Source organism: Spermophilus citellus, assembly GCF_964194105.1.
Source record: "Spermophilus citellus genome assembly, chromosome: 3".
Classification (NCBI taxonomy): domain Eukaryota; kingdom Metazoa; phylum Chordata; class Mammalia; order Rodentia; family Sciuridae; genus Spermophilus; species Spermophilus citellus.
In genome coordinates this window covers 172447503-172469577 of record NC_138184.1, presented here as the reverse complement: position 1 = coordinate 172469577, position 22075 = coordinate 172447503, and the positions used below count along the sequence as shown (strand labels likewise).

At 35.5% G+C, this 22075-nt stretch overlaps 1 protein-coding gene across 1 annotated transcript in view; it reads left to right on the top strand.

Annotated features, from left to right (window-relative positions):
- Positions 1-22075, top strand: part of FBXL13 (F-box and leucine rich repeat protein 13) — a gene marked incomplete at its 5' end in the record, with an annotated part of 221317 nt that overhangs the window by 2469 nt on the left and 196773 nt on the right. The window contains 2 exons of the mRNA XM_081283294.1: positions 11409-11512; positions 12608-12698. Coding sequence (XP_081139420.1) covers positions 11409-11512; positions 12608-12698 — 195 coding nt within the window. The remainder of the gene's footprint in view (positions 1-11408; positions 11513-12607; positions 12699-22075) is intronic.

Below are 22075 nucleotides of genomic sequence, written 5' to 3'. Positions count from 1 at the left end.
TCACTAAATAGTTATTTGCATAAAAATAAAAAGGATATTTATCCCAGAAGATGGGTAGACATATAAGCAATATGAAAAAGCAAGGGAATGAACCACTCCAAACAGCCTACAACACTGCAACAACTGATTCCATTGAAACCCCAGTGGAGGAAATATTGGAGAAAAAATTCAGAAATTTCATAGTTAAAATGTTCAATGAGCTAAAAGAAGATGTAAGTAATGAACTTACAGAGAAAATACAGAAGTCAAAAAATCTCCAAAAGAGACAGGGAGGGAGGGAGAATAATTCATTCTGGAAAAGAACCAAGTCCTTCAAATGAAAGACTCAAAAAAATTAAAAATTTAGTTGAAAGAATCACCAATAGATTAGAACACACAGAAGATAGATTCTCAGGCCTTGAGAACGAAGTGTTTAATTTTGAAAATAAGGTTGACAGTTTAAAAAAAAAAAAAGACATGGCCCAAACATTCAAGAAGTCTGGGGTAACATTAAGAGACCAAAGTAAGAATCATTGGCATAGAAGAAAACACCAGAATATAAACTAAAGGAATGCACAACCTTTTCAATGAGTAATATCATAAAAAATTCCAAATCTTAGGAATGAAATGCAAATCCAAATAGAAAAGACATTTAGAACTCCAAATAGCCAAGATAAAAAAAAAAAAAAAAGATTCTCTCTAAGACACAGTAAAGTTAAAATGCCTATATACAGAATAAGGATAGAATTTTTAAAACCACAAGAGAAAAATGGCAGGTCACATTTAAAGATAAGCCAGATAGAATTCTATGGATTTCTTAGCCCAGACACTTAGAGCCAGGAGGGCTTCAAATAATACAGGCCAAGCTCTGAAAGAAAACAGGTGCCAACCAAAATAGTTTTGCTAGCAAAACTATCCTTCAGAATGGAAGATGAAATAAAAACCTTTCAGGATAAGCATAAACTAAAAAAATTCATAACCACATAACCACTTCAAAACATACTCAATGAAATAGTTCATGCAGAAGAAATGGAAAATAAATATCATAGCCAGCATACAGATGAATCCCACAAGAATAGTTAATTAACAGAAAATCACAGCTGAATTAAACATTCAAAATTAATCAAAATGATAGGAAATAAAAATAATCTTTTTAGAATAACACTGAATATAAATGGTCTTAACTCTCTAATCAATATAGATTGGTGGGATGGATTAAGAAATTCATTTTACAGGCAAAGACATCCAGGCCGAAGTAGAAAGGATGGAAAAAGATATGCCATGTAAATGGAGAACAGAAGTAAGCAGGGGTAGCCTCTCTCATATCAGACAAAACAGACTTAAAGCGGAAAAAAATCAGAAGAGACTAAGGTCACTTAATACTAGTTAAGGGAATCATCCAACAGTAAGATATACTGATTGTAAATGTTTATGCCCCAAACATTGATGCATCTACATACATACCCTATACTTAAGAATCAAATAGACTACACTACCTTAATAGTGGGTGATTTCAACAAACCTCTTTCACCAATAAATAGGTCATGCAGACATAAACTAAGTAAAGACTCTTTAGAACTACATACTATCAAACAAATGGATCTAACAGACAACTATAGAATATTTTTTTCTATCAACAACCAAATTCACTTCTCAGCAGCACTTGGGACTTTCTTAAAATAGTCCATATTTTAGAACATAAAACAAGTTTTAGCAAATATGAAAAAGAGTAGAGATACATCCTTGCATCCAATCAGATCAATATGGAATAAAATTAGAAATCAATAACAAGATAAAAACAAAGCATTTTAACAACTGGAGATGAAATAATACACTTTTGAAGGCAGATCATGGAAGAAATCGGGGGAGAAATAAAATTCTTAGAAACATGAGAACAGAGGTGCAACATATCAAAATCTGTGGAACAGTATGAAAGCAATTCTAAGAAAGTTTATAGCATTGAGTACTTATATTTAAGAAATAGATTATAAATAAATAACGTTATTCCTCCCATATTCTAGAGAAAGAACAAATTAATCCCCTAATCAGTAGAAGATAGGAAGTAATTAAGATCAGAGCTGAAATTAAGGAAATTGAGAATAAAAGAGCAATATAAAGGATCAGTACAACAGAGTTGGTTCTTTAAAAAGGTAAATGAGATTGATAAACCTTTAAACAAACCAGCCAAAAGAAAGAAAATATCTAAATTAACAAAATTATAATAAAAATTATAGATAAAAATTCACCACAGACATTTTTGAAATCCAGAGGATCATTAGAAACTATTTTGAAAACTTACAGGTCAATAAGCTGAAAAACCCAGAAGATAAATGACAAATTTCTAAACATGTATGACCTACTCAATTGAACCATGATGATATAGAAAAACAGAACAATATCAAGTAATGAGATTAAAGCAGAAATGAAAAGCCTTCCAACAAAGAAAAGCCAAGGATCTGTTAAATTCTCAGCTTAGTTCTACCGGACCTTCAAGGAGAACTAATGACAATACTTTTCAAATTATTTCACAAAATAGAGAAGTCCACCAAATTCATTCTATGAAGCTATTAAAGACACATCAAAGAAAGAAAACCATAGGCCAATATCCCTGATGAGTATAAGATGCAAAAATCCTTAATAAAATCATTCAAAAACAGATTAAGAAGATAGTACACCATTATCATGTGGGTTTCATCCCAAGAATGCAAGGTTGGTTCAACATATGCAAATCTATAAATGTAATTCATCACATAAATAGAATCAAGAATAAGAAACACATGATCATCTCAATAGTTACAAAAAAAAAAAAGCCTTTGACAAAATCTAGTACCCAGTCATGTTAAAAGTGCTGAAGAAACTAGACATAGAAGGAACTTCCTCAACATTGTAAAGGCTATCTACAACAAACCCAATGCCAACATCGTACTGAATGGAGAAAAACTGAAAGCATTTCCTCTAAAATCAGGAACAAGACAAAGATGTTCACTGCTACCACCCCTGTTCTCGAAACTCCAGAACAATCAGGCAAGGAAATGAAAGGAATACAAATAAAAAAAGAAGAAGTCTGTTATCTCTGTTTGCTGATGACATGACTCAGAAAATTTTGGAGCTAATAAACAAATTCAGCAAAGTAGCAGGATACAAGATCAACGTACATAAATCAATTGTTTTCCTATAATCCAATAATGAGTATGCTGAGAAAAATTAGTAAAACAATAACCTAAAAGGATACTTGGGAATAAATCTAACCAAGAAAGTGAAAGATTTCACCAATGAAAACTATAGAACACTGAAGAAAGAAATTGAAGACATTAGAAGATGGAAAAACCTCCCATACTCTTAGATAGACAGAATTAATATTATTAAAATGGCATACTACAAAAAGCATTATATGGATTCAAAGCAATCAAAATACCAATGATATTCTTCACAGAACTAGAAAAAACAATCCTAAAATTCATTTGTCAGAATAAAAGACCCAGAATAGCCAAAACAATCCTGAGCAAGAAGAATCATACTGGAAGCATCACAACACCGGACCTCAAATTATACTACAGAGCTAGAGTAGCCAAAACGGCATGGTATGGGCATAAAAAAAGATATGTACACCAGTGGAATAGAATGGAGATGTACATGAACTTTTTTATAAAGAGTTTTTTTTTTCCTTATGTAAAATTGAATTTGAAACTACTGTGGTCAATCATCATGACTCTGTCAGGGAATAATCTCTTTTCTAATAGTTTATGCCCTTGGCTTTACAGCAAGCTAGTTTTTCCACCATAGACCATTACTATTTAATGACTTTCTTGCCATCTAGATCTGTTATCTATACAGGTGATATAAACATAGAAATATAGGAAGAATTTTTTTTAACCTTGGAACCAAGGGTTTTAAAAATGTTAATATTTGAAACAAATGAACTAAATGATCCTTGGGAATTTGGGCAATAAAATATTTACTCTGTAAATTACTTTATGATTTAGGAAAAGGAAATTATACAAAAGTATAATTTACTCTGTAAATTATTTTATATTTCAGGAAAAGAATGTTTTAGAAATCCCACATTAAAAAAAAATTTTCTAATGTAGAGATCCAGGGTCTGCATCTAGAGAGAATTATAAGAAAATGGAATACCTATATTGCCTTCTGATCCCTCATTCTCACTACATTAATCATATATCCCTCCAGAGTGTTGAGTTCTCTTTGCACCACTATGGGAATTACTTTAAATTGCTCCTTTATTTTGGAGATACCACTCAAAGGCATTTGAATTTTCAAAGAAATAATTTAGATAGGAGCCCACACAATGATGCCCTATTGGTAGAATTTCAGATGGTAGATCACAATTTTCTACCAGGCAGAAATCAGCACACTTGTTTACAAGTAATGCCTGCCCCATAGAGACTGAAGATGAGCTAGATATGGTGGGTATGGTATCTACAAAATTCCCAAACATGTATAGGTAGAGATTGAGATGAAGAAAGTGCTCTTCAATTTTTGAGCTCAGATCTCAGTTTAATTCCTAGGAAAGAAAAAACGAGTTTGCAAAACTAGATCTGCCCAGCAGAGGGTAGACTTAAGCTACAAATCATGATTTTTTTTTTTTTTTAATGACTTCTTTCATAACTATAAAAGTTTTTATGGTTTGTTTCTTTCAAGATTAAGTTGTCAATCTGTATTTTTAAAAATAGTGCATTTATTTCTACTCACATATACTCTATTGCCAAGAATTTTAAAAAGGAACTAATGGCTGCATGTTTGTTACAGATGTAAAAGCTGATATACTAGGGAGGTGGTATACTAGGAAGGCTGAGGCAGGAGGCCAGACTGGACAACAAAATGAGACTCTGTTTTTTTTTTTTTTTTGGTACTGGGGATTGAACACAGGGGCACTCTACCACTGAGCCACATCTCCAGCCCTATTTTGTATTTTATTTAGAGACAAGAGTCTCACTCAGTTGCTGAGGATGGCTTTGAACTCGCGATCCTCCTGCCTCAGCGTCCTGAGTCATTGGGATTACAGGATACTCCTTTTTTTCTTTTTTAAGTAAATATTTGTCAGAGATGCAAGAATCAGGAATTACTATGTAGTAAGGGACTACCCTGCCAATTTATAAGGGGAGGAGCTGGTTATACTAACTCATTTAATCAGACCTTGAGGTGAAAAAGTTATGGCTTCTTTGGAGGACAGTTAGTTTAAAGATGCAGTTCCTGAAACAAATCCACAGGACAAAAACAAACAATAAGTGTGATTCATTCTCTTTCTAGCAATAATGTTTTATCTAGGGATTAGTTGCCTGGGACTACCTCCCTGTTGGGCAGGTAGCTGAACCATTGTCTGGTTTTCACAGAAGCTGCCACTCCTCACCTGTCCAGTCTACCTTAAAACCCTCTAGTCTGGCCTCAAATGGAATCTTCCACTCCCTAAGCTTCCTTCTGCATGATTGAAGCCCACTAGTCTCTTGCAATAATCTTCATAACACTTTCATTTACAGAGTTTATAAAAATAGAAAAAATATTAGCACCATCTATTTAAATGTTGACAAGACATAGACACTCATTTATTTTCAAACTTTTGACTGTCATAAATGCAAATTAAGACTTTCCCGAAACCAATAATATGTCAATTTCATCTTCATCCCAAATGGGGAAGTGGCAATCATTTAGAAGATATCATTTTGGCTTATTTCAGGGGATAAGGAGGTGTGTGTGTGGTACAAAGGACTTTGAATACTGTTTAGGAACTTAAACCTGTTTATGTAAGTAAAGGAGTTTCTGTAACAGTAATTCTGACATTGCATCTTTTAAAACACTCTCATTTCTTAAAAATTGCACAAAATTGTATGTTGATTGTTCTGTTTAAAAGAAGAACACATTTCTGAGTTTGTATATGAACACAATATTTTCAGATGCAGTGAATCTCCTCACCTCATCCCAAGTTCTAGAGGAAGATATATATGTACACAATTTTGTGTGAGTATACGGTATGAGTAAGGTGGAGCCTTAGGTTTATAGTTTTAATACCTGGCTCTGTGAATCATTTGATTCTTCTTTGGCTCATCTGTGAGATCCAGAAGCAAAAATATCCCCTGTAAAAGTCAAGGTCATCCCTACTAGGATGTTGAAAGCAAAGTACACTGGTGCTCTCCAATACATGGCCATCTGTGACCTTTGGCCGTGTAATTGCTCTTGCTGAGATTTGATTATGAATGACTGCTGGGGTTTGAACATGACCACCAAAAGTTCAAGTGTTGGAATCTTGCTCCCCAATGCAATAGTATGGAGAGGTGTGGGACCTTTAAAAAGGTAATTAGTTCTTGGGGGCATCAACTTCAAGAATGGATTAATGCTTAACAGGAATGAGTTCTTACAGGAGCAGATTATTACAAAATCAAGTTCAGCTTCCTTGGCCCTTTCTTGCCTTTGCCATGTTATGAAGCAACAAGAAGTCACCATGCTCCTGAATATCCCAGCCTTCAAAATGTGAACCCAAATGAAATTCTTTTCTTTATAAGTTACCCAATCTATGGAATTTTGTTATTGCAGGAGAAAACAGACCAAGACAATGACCTGCTAGGTCTGGAGAGGGGCACAAGTCCCAGGCCATGGTGTAGGTTTCCAGAATGGCCCCATCTGTGGGCTTCTTTCATTCATACCTTATTATAAGCAAATTGATTCTGCTCTCAGGCTTAGCTTTTCCTCTTTCCCCACCTGCATGTCCTCATCCTTCCTAGCAACTTGGAATTTTTTCTCCAACTGCTGAGGACCCCAGTAGTCATACTGTACTTTTTAATTTCACTATTTAGGCCCTTACCATATTTCACCATGCTTATTTGAGTACCTAACAAATAAGTAAGACTTGCTCTTTTAAATGTCTTACATCTGTGGTGTACCCACTCGGAGTTACAGTGGATAGTAACTATCTTGTTGTTTATATTTGAAATATTGTTCTATCAAGTTCTCTTCTCTAACCATTTCCCCCTAAATGCATTTTCCCTAACTTCTTCCATTAGACTTGGAATAAAGTCAGTTAATCTTTCTCTATGTCATCACACTGAACTTTGAGTACTATCAAGGAAATTTTTTAAAATTTATTTTTTGTTTTTCCAAGTCTTGGCTTCTAATAAAGGTGATTAATTAACAAAGAAATGGTTGAAGTTAATAATGGCTTGCTATTGTTACCTATTGAGTTCTTATTTTGTTCTAAAGAGTATTCAAAGCAGTTTACATATATCAATACATTTAATTCTTGTGATAACATTTAATTCTTATAACATATGTGCCTTCCCATTTAAGTAAAGAAAACAGAAGAACAGAGAGATAATCTACCATCAGAAGTTACATACTAGAACATTTCAGACCTAGGATTGAATGATTAATTGATTTTTTTTTAATACTGAGGATTTAACCCAAGGGCACTTTACCACTGAGCTGTATCCTCCATCCTTTTTATTTTTTTTTAAATTTGAGACAGAGTCTCACTGAGTTCCTTAGGACCTCCCTAAGTTGTCAAGGCTGGCCTTGAATTTACAATCCTCCTGTCTCAGACTTCAAGTTACTGGGATTTCAGGCATGTACCACTGTGCCTGGCTCTGACCTAAGATTTAAATCCAACAGAATGCATTGACTTGCTCCTTGAAAGATCAAATAGTGGAAAGGAGTGACAACAACTGTCTTGGATAAACCCATCTTTGTCCTCAATACCTAGAATATTTTTCAGAATACTTTAGAAGTACTGGGGACCAAGATTAAGAAAGCAGAACCAAAAGCAAGTGGAAGATTGCATAATTGCTTTATAAATTTACAAGTTTGAGAAAGCCATTTGTGACAGTTAAGTCGTGGTCTTTTTTTTGTCCTTGATTGTTTTTACTATGAAGGCTAGCTAACAGTAGTAAAACCTTACTTGATGTTTCTGAGTCACACATTCATCTTATGAGACTGTTTGTATATCTTGCTTCTACTTATAATAAAGACTAGATTATTTTATGAGTTTTATTTTCATGGAGCAGAAAAAAGCTATTGATTAATATGAACTGTTCATTCATTAATAAACAAAACCTCATGATGTAATATTTTGTCCAGTGGAAATAGATATGCAGTGATATTTCTTAGGCAAAAAGTGAATATTTCAACTGCTAGTTCAGTATGCTTTCATGGACATTTCAGAGACTTATCTTCTCAAATTGACTTCTGCAAGTTAACTTTTTGGGAAAGTAGTTTTCTGATTTGGGCAGCTTGGATATATGAAGAAGTAGGCAATTTCTAATATTCATTAACCAGACCTCAGTTTTCTTAAAAATTCAGAAAGTTAAACTGCATTAAGGCACTAGTTCTCACACTTTCATGTGCATAGGAATTCTATTACAATACAGATTTCTAGGCCCCATCGTTGGAGAACAGCTTGCTCCTCAGGTTATTCTGATATAGATGTTCTTAGGGCATCAGAATAAGATGGAGGGGGGGGGGGACATGGAGTGCAAGGTGCAGAAACTCAATGCACTGGAGACCCAGGCACTCAAGTGCTGCAGGGCTGATGGGATTTTCATTGGGGCTATTTAGGAAGCTGTTAGAAGAGTTCAGTCCTTCTATTAGGTCCCATGTAGGACCCATGTTTGCTGTCACTTAGGTAGACACCCTTACAAACCCAGCTTGCCATTGTGGTAAGAACCACTGATTTCCTGTGTAACCATAATCTCTTGGATTGTGGGAAAAGGAAATCAGTCTGCAGAGGGCTGAATGTTAACTGTGAGCAGCTGGGATGGGACTAGGTCAGGAGGCAGAGCTGGAGAAGGAGAGGGATCCGATGTGTAAGACATTTAGCTATTGACTTAAGGAGATTCCCAGCCTGTAGGCTGCACCCGAAGAGGAGCACACAAAGCTATTGCAAAGGGAAAGACTGTATTATGCAGGGCCCAATCAGGAGAAATTACTTCCTCCCTTTCCTTTCTTCCTCCTTCCCTTCCCTTTGCTTCCCTCCCTACCTGCTTCTTTCTCCTAGAAATGATAAGCTCCCAGGTTTAGGTCTGCTTGGCCCTTTGAGCTTTGAATAGTTTAAAAGGATGGGATCATTTATTCCTGAAATAAAAGAAAAAAAAAGCCAGAAGGAGTAGATCCTAGTTGGGAGAATAGCCAAGGAATGTCCTCCACCCACAACAAACACATGCTAGATCCCATTGGAGACAGAGAGCCAAGAAGGAAAAGATAAATGCCCAAGGAGATTTCCAGGTGGTTTCTGTGGGCTGTGTGCGGTAAACCTCCTTCTTTGTCTCAAATCGAGAAATCCACAGTAATTCTGCATGTCTCATCAATACTTTTAATGAGAAACTTCTTTTATGGGACCTCATAGAGGAAAATGAGACAATTTAGCTTTTTGAGTTTCATACATGTTCTTTAAACATTATCTTAGATTTGGTGAGTCATTTTTTCCCCCACCTATGCTAAAATTTTTCCGAAGTATATACTCTGTGGATGTTGTGAATGATCAAATACAAGTGGTTTTCAAAAGTTCTTCACAGTAGACTTTCATGTAGATTTTTCTTAATCACTTTTATGGTGGGTTGGGTCTGAAGAAATTTTTGACTTTAAAAACATGGTTTCCTCATATTTAAATACTGTCTGCTATTGGAATAAAGAAATTACGTCCTCATGCAACAGTGTACAGACTCTCTATTGACCATTTTCTGGTGGATTTTTAGGAAGAGGCAGGGTATGTTGCATTTTGATTTGTCTTTAACAAAATATCAACCCTAGATAAATACAGAGGGGTTATGAAAAATCATGTTTGTTTGTTTGTTTATTCATTCATTCCACATTTTTACTGGTACATTATACATAATGGTGGGATTCATCGATACATGTCTGTACATGCATACAGTATATAACAATTTAACTTTGTCATTGTCATTCATCAGTATTCTCCTTTCCCTTCCCTCCTCCCACCCCTGGTCCCTTTCCTTTACTCTACTGGTCTCATGATGGAGAAACCAGATGTAATTTTAAAATGAAATTATAAGAACATTATGATAAAGAACCAATGCCTGGGAAAATAGTTAATTTTCCTCCCCTGTCAGCATTTCTACAGGGAATCTAATTAACCATGGGTTCCCTACCTATTGGATTGTAAATAGCTGTTCTCTGGGAGTCTGACTACCCCCTCTTGAAATGTAAAACACCCCTTTGCCAGGCTTTCAAGGCCAGAGACTCAACAGATGCCTTATACTTTGTAACTTTCTAAATTGTAAGAATGTAGTTACATCATTTAATTTGTTAGGCCAATGAACTGCTGTCTAAACTATAACCTCACAGGCTTAGTTCTTAAAAATATAGCTCTTAGGGAGGTAAACTTAAGTTATCTTGAGTGACTAATACTTGTGGTGAAGACCATACTCACAAGTGTTTTTTACTATCTTTGTTCTATACCTGTGAAGTAAATTTCCTGTGCATGGTCTTTGGTCATGTAGGCCAAGAATTCAAACCTACCAATGTTGTAATGGTTAAAAAATGAGGTCAAATTTCCTATAAAAGCCCCATGTAACCTTGGTGCTCAGAACCTCAGATCACTAGCTAGTTGGGAGAAAAGCCAAAGAAGGCTTTTGTGTAAATAAACCTGAGTTCTTCAACCCTAGGAGTGGTGCTTGTCTCTTGCTGTGTGCAATTTCCATAACAGTCTCTCTTCAATTTTCATGAGATCCCCCTATCTTCCAACTTTCTTTCCCTTTTTTCCATCTAGCTTTCACATCTGAGAGAAAACATACAGCCCTTGACTTTCTTTTTTTTTTTCCTTTTCTTTCTTTTTTGATACCGGGGAATGAACCCAGGGGTACTTAACCACTGAGCCACTTCCCCAGCCCTTTTTATATTTTATTTTGAGACAGGATCTTGCTTAGGGCCTTCCTAAATTGCTGAGGCTAGCTTTGAACTTGCAATCCTCCTGACCTCAGCCTCAGGAGCATTGGGATCACAGGCATGTGCCACTGTGCTCAGCTAGCCCATTTTTATTTATCCATTGAAAGACACCTAGGCTGGTTCCATAGTTTGGCCATTGTAAATTGTGCTGCTATAAATGTGGGTATGCATGTGTCACTATAGTATATTAACTTTAATTCTTTAGGATAAATACCAGGATTGGTATAACTGGGTCATATGGTGGTTCCATTCCTAGTCTTTTGAGGAACCTCAATACTGATTTTCATAGTGGTTGTGCTGATTTATAGTCCCACCAACAATGTAAAAGTGCTCCTTTTTCTCAATCTCCTTTCCAACATTTATTATTGAAAAAGCATGTTTATTTAAAGACTGTTGGATTACTTTTAAAAACTGTTGCATTAATTGGACTTTTTAATTGTTTGCAGAAAGTCCATCTGTTGCTGAGTCAGCACATGTAAATTCAGAAACATTGATTCCGTTTTTTTTTTTTTTTTTTTCTACAGGCACTGTTATGTGGTCTACTTGTTACATGTCCTGAGGATCCACTGAGATATTTAGAGAGAATGATCATGGCTATTATTGAAAATGGTCTTGAAAGTCTTCATTGGTAAGTATTGTTTTGATTTATGATTGGGAAATATTTTATTTTGAGGGCAAAACACACATTGTATAGTATCAAAATAAGGTCTTGGCAACGAATGCTTCTAATCTCGGTTGTTAACAAATGCCTCTATAGGCTGTTAGGTCCCACATACTTACTGTGAATAATATGTTCACTGGTTCTCAACTTGAGAAATATAGCATATTCTCATAAACATGATCATAGGGCAGATTTTTTCAAGTTGGGATAAGGATAAGGGAAGGCAGGCACACTCTCCTTGGGGGATCTAAACAAAATCTTGGGGAGGTAGTATGAAGACTTTCTCTTCCCTTCCTCTCCACCCACAAGAAAAACTGATTTAATTATGATATTATTACAGAGCTGGGGCCTTCCAAGACACTGAAGCATTGTGAAGAACCCCCTTTTAGGTCATGATTCTTGTGATCAAGTCAGAGGATTTTAGATGTGTCACTCTGAGTAATAGGAATGAGTTTATTGAAGGGATACAAAAAAGGGAAAGAAGACACTCTCAAGGGAGTGGGTAGGTCCTCTCAGAGGAGAGGGACAATGTGCCTCTCATGCACTCCAGTTTTATTGGGGATCCCAGAGAAGTTTCCAGGAAGCCCCACACAGGTCCACCTCTTGACTTTTGACTGACAGCAAGATGCCATCAGATTTTCAGGTATCCACTGCCATGGCAACTCTAGGTCTTCTTGGCCTATGCTGACTGGTTCTAATTGAACTCTTAACTATACGTTCTTACAGATTTTATGGTTAGGAAGAACTGTCTCCCAGAATTTCAGGATATGGTCACAAAAGTCTCCTGGGTTCCTCCCATCAACATTATCTTGGGCCTGCATTTCTCCTGCAGTTAACAGGTAGTTTGCTGAGGCAGGTGATATATCCTGTCCACTTATACCAGGCAGGGCTGCAGGTAAATTCCTTCTTGGGAAAGAAAGTATGTGGGAGTCAGCACAGTGGGCCCATACTATAGAATTATTCTCTTAACCTCATGTTCCCTCCATCCTCATTTGTCTTTTCCCTAACAGAACTACTATGAAATGAAATTAATTTTGACCTTATTTTATGATTTTATTAAAGGGATATGTGCATTGATCCATTGGTGAAACAAAATGTTCGAATATTATCTGAAACTTGCCTGGAACAACTTTTTGGACTGGATGATCAGCTGGTAATTATTATTAACCAAGCATTTTAAAATATATATCTTGAATTCTGATGGAAAAACTCAAGTAGATTTTAGATTTTATGGGAGGTCAAACTGTTTTTGGAACTAGGGACACCTTCACAAATGAAAGAATTACACACACACACACACACACACACACACACACACACACACAGAGCCAATACTCAGTAACTGCCTCAAATTTCCAAGAGCATTTGCTTGTTCCTGTTTCTGAATGCCTGCTTTTCCCTTTTCTCTTTCTCCCACTCTCATACACAGAAGAAGCATTATGGAAGGCTATAAAAGAGGATGTCTTCCTTTGTTTCTAATCTGCTTTCTTCTGTGTCACATTCCTGCTCATTGTCTCTGGCTGCCCTAGCAGATGAGGATAAAGGAATCCTACTCAAAAAGACATGGGCAAAACATTAATTGTGGTCTAACTCAAAAGCCAGACCTTACTTCTCCTTAAAGGAACAACTCTCTCAAGCAGCTATTTTTGATTCTGTAAGTGGGCAGTGAAGTAATTCAGGAGATAGAGACGTGAAGAATAAAGGTTGTGTACATAAGAGGAGCTAAAATAGTAAAAAGCATGTGGGGTGAGAAATATCAATACAAATTCTATGTGTGTACAGTATGCAATACCTTTTAATCCCAGAGGTATTGTCTGTTCCTGGTCAGGGCTTGAGAGTTGCTGGTGAAGTTGGTCATTGAAAGTTGGATTCAAAGCCACATTCAAAGTGGGTGCTGAGAGCCAGGAACAGTTTAGAGTATCCATTTACAAGGATCATTGGAAAGTACCATTGGTTCCTCATCAGTGGTCTATAATAAAGAATCAGAGAGATCAGACAATTTCTGCCAACTCTGGGATGAACTGGAGGGGCTAGTATACTACATAGAACCCACATGCCTGATCTTAGTTGATCTGCATCAAGATGTGCAGATAACTGTTTTTTATCAACCATAGAATTTTGATCTACTTAAGAGTACAGATACCTGCAAACTATGTTCTTGGAGATATTTGGGGGGTCATCTGAAGAGCTGAAGGGGAAGCCCAGGGGACAGAATTGAGTCTTCCAACCCTACCTCTTCACTCTAAGATAGTTTTGCTTTCAATATAATTTTTGCTTGGGGGAGGGGAAGCCTGAAGACTTAATTTCTTAAAATTGCTATAATCTTTGAAAACTACTGATCTAGAGTAGTATTGACAGTGATTTTATAAGATCTAAAAATCATGCTGCCTCCAGTGTCTATGGAAGCCTATAGTGAATCTTTAAATAATTGCACAGAATTCATAGATGCTTCAAACCTAAAGTTGTTTTAGAAAAGAAATTCTCAGATATTTCATGATGTTGAAAGCACAAAGAATAAAAATTATGGAAGCTGATCCAAACTTTGAAAGAAGTATGACAATTTTTCAAGGCATAGAAAAGATGCTTACTTCATACAATAAGTGGAAATAAATAGAAATCAGATATTACTTTTTAACAGTGATGAAGAAAATATTCATTAAGGGTGGATATGAAAATGTGAATCTCCAGCTACTCTATGATTGCTTATTTAGAGGGCTCAACCTAGGCTGGTTTTAGATTCATTCATTTCTCCTTCACTATCAGAGAAAAATGAAGTGCTTTTTTTTTTCTTTTTGTTACAAAGAAGTTAAAACACTGTAATCCTCGGTGTTTTTGATATTTTAAATTATAGCTACTAAATATTAGCTTCACTTAAAAAATAATTTGCATTCATGTCATTTCCTATGCAGTTATAACTGCAGTAAAAAGATTTTTAACATTTTTAACCAAAAACCTGAAGATCATAAAAAATTGTAATTTTTCACATTGTTTAATATTTCTTTGCTGGGTTTCATAGTCTCATACCCTATAGTCCTTCTCAGTAAGGGCTGCCTATATTTGCTTATTTATAAAACATAAATAAGTATTTTTACTTAGAAAAGAGTGAATATAGGAAACTGTGAGCAAGCCAAATAGTTACCAAATAAAGTTGAAATTTCATCACAGGAGAGAGGAAGACTGTGTGTTCCAAGATGAAAGAATCAACCATTGTAAGGAAGAAGCTAACTTCACAGACTTAATTCTCATTTCTTAGGAAATTAAGTCTCCAGATGGATAGTCTAATTATAAGAAACAGCATATATAATGTTTTAAAAAATCTTTTTATTATGGAAAAATTGAAACATAATGCAAAAGTAGAATACCATATTCATCACTCATTATTCAGCTTGAGCAATGGTCAACATTTTGCCAATCTTGTTAATTTAGTCCTCTTTCCACTCTTTGTGTGGAGTATTAGAAAATATGTTCCAGACATTTTACACACACACACACACACACACACACACACACACACAAACATATATTTACCAATAAATATTTCAGTTGCATCTTTGACAGAAATGGCAGTTTTAGGAAATACAAACATAGTGTCAAGGGCAGAGAAAAAAGGTTGCTGAGTAGGATGCTCAGCTGATCATCTCCCCATAGATACCCCAAGTTAACAAACTACTCACACACCAAATGACCTTCACAGGAGCTAAGGAAATCAGGTAAGAGACTACAGTGCCTGATTTTAGTTTAACAGAACAAAAAGATGTACTGAAGAAAGCAGAAAGAGAAAAGAGTTGCCCACATCATTCCTCCCTCTAACTAAAAACAACCCAGTGTGGAAATAGCTGCCTTCCGCTTGGGAGAAATAGACAGAATTAAGTCTAGGCTTTAGATTTGAAACTCAGTACCAGGCCTGCCACGTAAAACCCAGTAATGGGCCAAGCCTCAGGGCTCCTCTGGCCAGGTCAATAACAGCAGAGTGTGACCAGCTGAGACACTGAACTGTCTTAGGCCAGGATGTTGGCTCCTTCTACTAGGCTTCCTCCAAGGGCAGCAGATCAGGGAACAAGATTCTATGCTTAGGGAGTAACACACAAAAGGTAGCATAGGACTTTTTCTTGGAGCTTGGTGCCCAATAGAAACTGAAGGCCACATACTCAGGCAAGAGGTCACAGAACAGCCCCTGTATCAGGCAGAGGCTAGAGTGCCAACAGGACAGACTTAAGTTTTTATCTGTATCATTTCAAAGCTGGAGCCGGCCAGGAGCACATCCACCCTCCTCCACAGAGAGTGCAGGCCCTGCAGCTATGAGATTCAGGTCCCTTACAGTTTAGCAACAGCCTTGGTAGCCAAGGGACTCTATTACCTGTTCCCAACCTTAGGCAGCACAGCTGTTGCCAGGCCAGGTGCTCTAGAAATGGCCTGGCAACAGGCAGAGACCTATGCTCCAGTGAGACAAATTTATGCTTTGCCTGCATAACTGCTAGCTGTAATGTGGGCCCCAGTAGATCCCTGAGTTATGCAGGTTCTTGTGGCTGTAGGATTCAGGCTTGATTCTACTTAGTGTCAGTCTAGGTGGCAAGGGACTGCTTCACCAATATTATCCCAACCTCAGACAGGTTCAATGTCCAATACCAAAAAAAAAAGTCTAACTTTATGCCAAATTTTGAAATAATGCAATCTTCCAAATCAAATTTTTCTTGAGAAGCATTACCTTTCAAAGCTGACAGAGAAATTAATTCAAAGTTTTATTTAAGTTCTTGCCATTCTGACTTGAGTGAGATGGAATATCAATGTAGTTTTGATTTGCATTTCCCTTATTGTTAAGGATGTTGTACATTTTTTTTCATGTATTTGTTGGTTTTTTACATTTCTTCTTTTGAGAAATGTCTGTTTATTTAATTTGCCCATATATTGAATGAGTTATTTTATTTATTTATTTTGGTATTAATATTTTTGAGTTCTTTGTATATACTGGATATTGATCTCCTGTTGGAAGAGTATTGGCAAAGTTTTTCTCCAATTTTGTAGGCTCTCTTTTCATACTCTTGTTTCCTTTGTTGTGCATAAACTTTTTAATATGAAGGCATTCCACCTATTAATTATTGACATTTTTTCTTGAGCTTTAGGAGTCTTATTCAGGAAGTTTGTGCCTACACTAATATGTGGGAGTGTTGAGCCTATGTTTTCTTCAAGCAGTTGTGACATTTCTGGTCTAATATCCTAAGTCTTTGGTCCACTGTGAGATTATTTTTGTGCAGGGTGGGAGCTAGGGACCTAGCTTGATTTTTCTACACATGGATATACCATTTTCCCATTACCATTTGTTAAAAATTCTTTCTTTCTCCAACATATGTTTTTTGTATGTTTGTAAAGGATCAGATGATTGTATCTATGTGGATTTTTTTTCCTGCATCTTCTATTCCATTATGTTGGTCTTCATGTCTGTTTTTTGTGCCAATACCATGCTGTTTTTGCTACTATAACTTTGTAGTATAATTTGAGATCAATTATTGTGATGCCTCCAGTATCTTACTGCTCACTATTGCTTTAACTATGCTGGTTGTTTTATTCTTCCCTATGAATTTTAGGATTTTTAAAAAAAATTCTGCAAAGTGTCATTGGTATTTTGATGGGGCTTGCATTGAATCTGTATAATCACTTTGATACTTTTAATATGTTTTAAAATGCAGATTGCTAATATTTTATTAAGAAATGTTCTATGGCCATTTTGACAGAATTAATTCTGCCCATCCAAAATCATAGTAGATTTTGCCGTCTTCTAAGACTATCTTTAATTTCTTTTTTCATGGTCTATTGATTTTCTCTGTACAGGTCTTTTACTTCCTTGGTTAGATTTATTCCTAAATATTTTATTATTTTTGAGGCTACTGTGAATGGAATTGTTTTCCTGCTTTCTTTCTCAGCTGATTCATTTTTGGAGTGTAGGAAAGTTACAGATTTTTGTATGTTAATGTTATAATCTGCTACTTTGCTGAATCTGTTTATTAGTTCCAAAAATCTTTTTGGTGGAGTACTTTGGATCTTCTAAGTACAGAATCATGTCATCAGCAAACAGAGATAATTTGACTTCTTCTTTTTCTATTTGTATCCCTTTAATTTCCTTTTCTTGCCTGATTGTTCTAGATAGAGTTTCAAGAAATATATTGAATAGGAGTGGGAACAGTGACATCCTGTTCTGTTCAAGATTTTATAGGAAATAATTCCAGCTTTTCTCCATTCAGTATGATGTTGGCCTTGGGTTTGTTGTAGCTAGCCTTTACAATATTGAAGGAAGTTCCTTCTTTGCCTAGTTTTAACATGACTGGGTGCTGGAATTTGTCAAAGGATTTTTTTGCATCTATTGAGATGATCATGTGATTTTCCCCCTTGATTCTACTTACGTGATGAATTATATTTATTGATTTGCATATGTTGAACCAAAATTGAATTCCTGGAATGAAACCAACTCAGTCCTGATATACCGTCTTCTTAATATGTTTTAAAATGCAGATTGCTAATATTTTATTAAGAAACTTTCTGTGTATGTTCATCAGGAATATTGGTCTATAGTTTTCTTTCCTTGACATGTTTTTATCTGATTTTAGTATCAGGGTGATACTGGCTTCATAGAATGAATTTGGGATGGTTCATCCCTTTTCTATCTCATGGAATAATTTGAGGAAGATTAGCTTTAGTTCTTTTTTAAAGGTCTGGTGTAACTCAGCTGTGAAAGCATCTGATCCCAGGCTCTTTGTTGGGAGGCTTTTTATTAGTGATTTAATCTCGTTGATTGGTATTGATATGTTTAGGTTTCTATATCCTCTTGTTTCAATTTGGGTAAGTCATATGTGTCCAGAAATTTGTCAGTTATCTTCTATATTTTTTATTCTATTGGCATATAAGTTTTCAAAATAGTTCCTAATTGTCCTCTGAATTTCAGTAATGTCCATGGTTGATTTATCCTTTTTCATCTCTACTTTTGTTGATTTGGGTCTTTTCTCTTTTTTGGTTAGTTTTTCTAAGGGCTTATCAATCTATTTTATCTTGAACCAGCTCATTGTTTGATTGATTCTTTGTATTATGGTTTGTATATGAGGTATCTCACCAAAACTCCCATTAATGCAAGTGATATTCAGAGGTGAAACAATTAGATTATTAGAGCTGAAGCCTAATCAGTCTGCCCTAGTATAAATGGACTGACTGGGTATTGACTAGAGGTGGATTGGGCATGGCTGGAGGAGGTGGGTCACTGGGAGTCTGCCCTGGAAAGATGCATTTTCCCTGTGGCCCCTTTCCCTTTCTGCTTCCTGACCCCACCATGAACTGAATGACTTTCTTCTGCTGGGCCCTTTCCCCATAATGTGCTGCCTTACATTGGCCCTAGAGCAATGGGATCAGGCTGACACCTCTGAAATCAGGATCCCTAAGTAGACTTTTCTTCCTATAAGTTGTTCTCGTTGGGTATTTTTGTCACAGTGATGCAAAAGCTGACAAAACACTTTGTAGTTTTTTTATTCTCAATTTCATTAATTTCAGCTTTAATCTTAATTCTTTCCTGTTTTTACACTGGTTTGGAAATTAATTTGTTCTTGTTTTTCTAGGACCTTGAGATGTAACCTTAGATAGTAGGGAACTCTCTGTTTTATTTATTTTTCTTTTTTAAATGTAGGCATTTAGTGTTATAAGCTTTCCGCTTAGAACTGCCCTCAGAGCTTTTGATATATTGTACCTCTATTCTTGTTTGTTTCTAAAATTTTTAAAACGTCTATCCTGATTTCTTCTCTGAAACATTTCTCATTACAAAGTATATTATTCAATCTTCATGTATAAACATGGTTTCTATTTTTTATTTTTATTATTGATTTCTAATTTTACTTCATTAACTTCTGATAAGATGCAAGGAATTCTCTCTTTCTCTCTCTCTCTCTCTCTCTCTCTCTCTCTCTCTCTCTCTCTCTCTCTCTCTCTCTCTTTTTTGTTAAGACTTGCTTGGTGTCCAAAACATGATCTATTTTGGAGAAGGTTCCATGTGCAATTGAGAAGACAGTAACTTCAGTTGTTGATGGATGAAATTGTCTGATAGGTACATTTGATTGATAGTATTCTTTTTTTTTTTTTTTTTTAAGGTCTAAAGATCCTTTACAAAGTTTCATTCTGGATGACCTATCTATTGGTGAGACAAGTGTGTTGAAATCACCCAGTTATTGTATTGGAGTCTATCTAGGACTTTACAATGTGTAGTGTTTGTTTTATGTATGTAACTGTGCCAACATTAGGGGCATAAATATTTATAATCATTATATCTTTTTGTGGGATAGACTCTTTTACCAGTATAAAGTAATCTTCTTTGGCTCTTCTGATTACTTTTGGCTTGAAGTTTGCTTTTCAAATATGAAAGTGGCCACTCTTGCTTGCATTTGGTCTTCTTTTGCATGGTATATCAACTTTTCATCTTCAGATTATGTATGTCTTTGCTTAGAAACTGAGTTTCTTGTAAACAACATATTATTGATTCCTGTTTTCTAATCCACTCTGCCTTTTAATTGGAAAGTCAGGGCCATTTACACTTCATGTTACTATAGAGATGATTATTTCCTGTCATTTTGATCTTTTTTTTGGGGGGGGGTACTAGGGATTGAACACAGGGGCACTCAGCCATGGAACCACATCCCCAGCCCTTTTATTTTATTTTATTAGAGATAGGGTCTCACTGAGTTGCTTAGTGCCTTGTTAAATTGCTGAGGCTGGCTACTCCTATCTCATTTTCCTGAGCCACTGGGATTACAGGTGTACACCAATGTGCCTGGCCCCATTTTGATTTTTTTCTGAAGTTTTATTTTGTCTTGACTCTCCTTTTTAAAATTATTCTTCCAGTGAGATTTATTTATTTTCTCTCTTTTAAGTTTGTTTTGCTTTTCTTCTGCATGAAGTATTTTTCTAAGAATTTCCTATAATGCCGGTTTAGTCATCATGGAATCTTAGTTTATGCTTATCTTGGAAGTTTTTATTTGGTCTTCAGTTCTTAAGCATACCTTTGCTGGATAAACTAATCTTGGTTGACAATTATTGTCTTTCAGAACTTGATATATATTATTTCAAGGCCTTCTGGCTTTTATCTTGGCTAAGAGATCAATGGTGATTTGCTTAATTTACCTCTAAATGTAATCTGACATTTTTTTCTTGCAGCTTTTAAAATTCTATTCTTGTTTTGTATGTTAGACATTTTAATTATAATATGTCTCAGAAAGGATATTTTGATCTAGTATGTTTAGGGTTCTGAATGCATCCTGTATTTGAATCTCCCTCTCATTCCCAAGGTTTTGAAAATTTTCTGATATTATATCACTGAACAGGTTATGCATGCCATTAGTTTATATCTCATTTCCTTTCTTTATATCAATAATATGTAGATTTGGTCTCTTTATGTTGTCTCATATTTCCTGAACATTCTGATCATGGTTTCTTATTGTTGTTTTTGCCGACTAAATTTTCAAGATTATGTACCTTGTCTTCAAGGCCTGAAAATCCGTCTTCTGCATAATCTCTTAGTGATACTTTCCATTGAACTTCTAATTATTTTTAATAAATTATTCATTCTTTCCTAGGTTATCTGTTTCATTATTTTAAAAAATATTGATCTCTTTATTGAAATAAATTTTCACTTCCTGTATTTTCTCTTAGTTCAGAAAATGTGCTTTTTTTCTTTTTTTTTTTTTGGTACTGGGGATTGAACCCAGGGGAACTGAGCCACATCTCTAGGATTACTGGGGATATAATAGCAGGGGGATGAAACCAGGAAGGGGATAAGTGGTAGCAGTAAATTGCACTTGTTTAACTCTACTATGGGTCCCTAAGTTTCTTACCCCTGATCCTCTTAAGATGATATCACCTGCAAAGTGCTATATAAATATTTACAACAAATAGTATAGGTCATAAAATGAGTATACTTTTTGATTAAATGAATGTGGTTGAAATCATCTGGCAGTGAGGGTTCTAACTCAGGAAGGCCTATCCTCCACTTGGGATAAGGCATGTGTTGACTCTAGTGTAGCTCAGTGGAACTTTTGGCCAAGTGCAACCATTATTGGGCATAAGCCTGGATAACTTGGCCCTCACATGGTTTCATTTCCACTGTCAATATTCTCACCACTCAGCAACTGCCTTTATAGCAGTGTTTTGCACACAGTAGGTGCCCATCAAAAAAAAAATGCTTTTCAACTCTTTTCACATGTTCCACAGTTTAGATTTTTAAAAAATTTATATATAATTTATTTTACTATAGTCATCACAAACTATATAATGATTGAGTTCCCAAAACCTAGAAACATTAGCTAAAGGGTAATTTTAATACAAAATGAAGAATGAAATAAATATATCAATCCAAGATGAAATAACTTTCAAAATGTTTTCTTTTAATGCAGTAATATAAGCCATTAAAGTTTTAGAAAATCTGGGTGTATAAAAACTTCTCATATGAAATAAAATGATTCATTGTATGTTCTATTGAAACTGATGATGTTAAGAATGTGATACTGC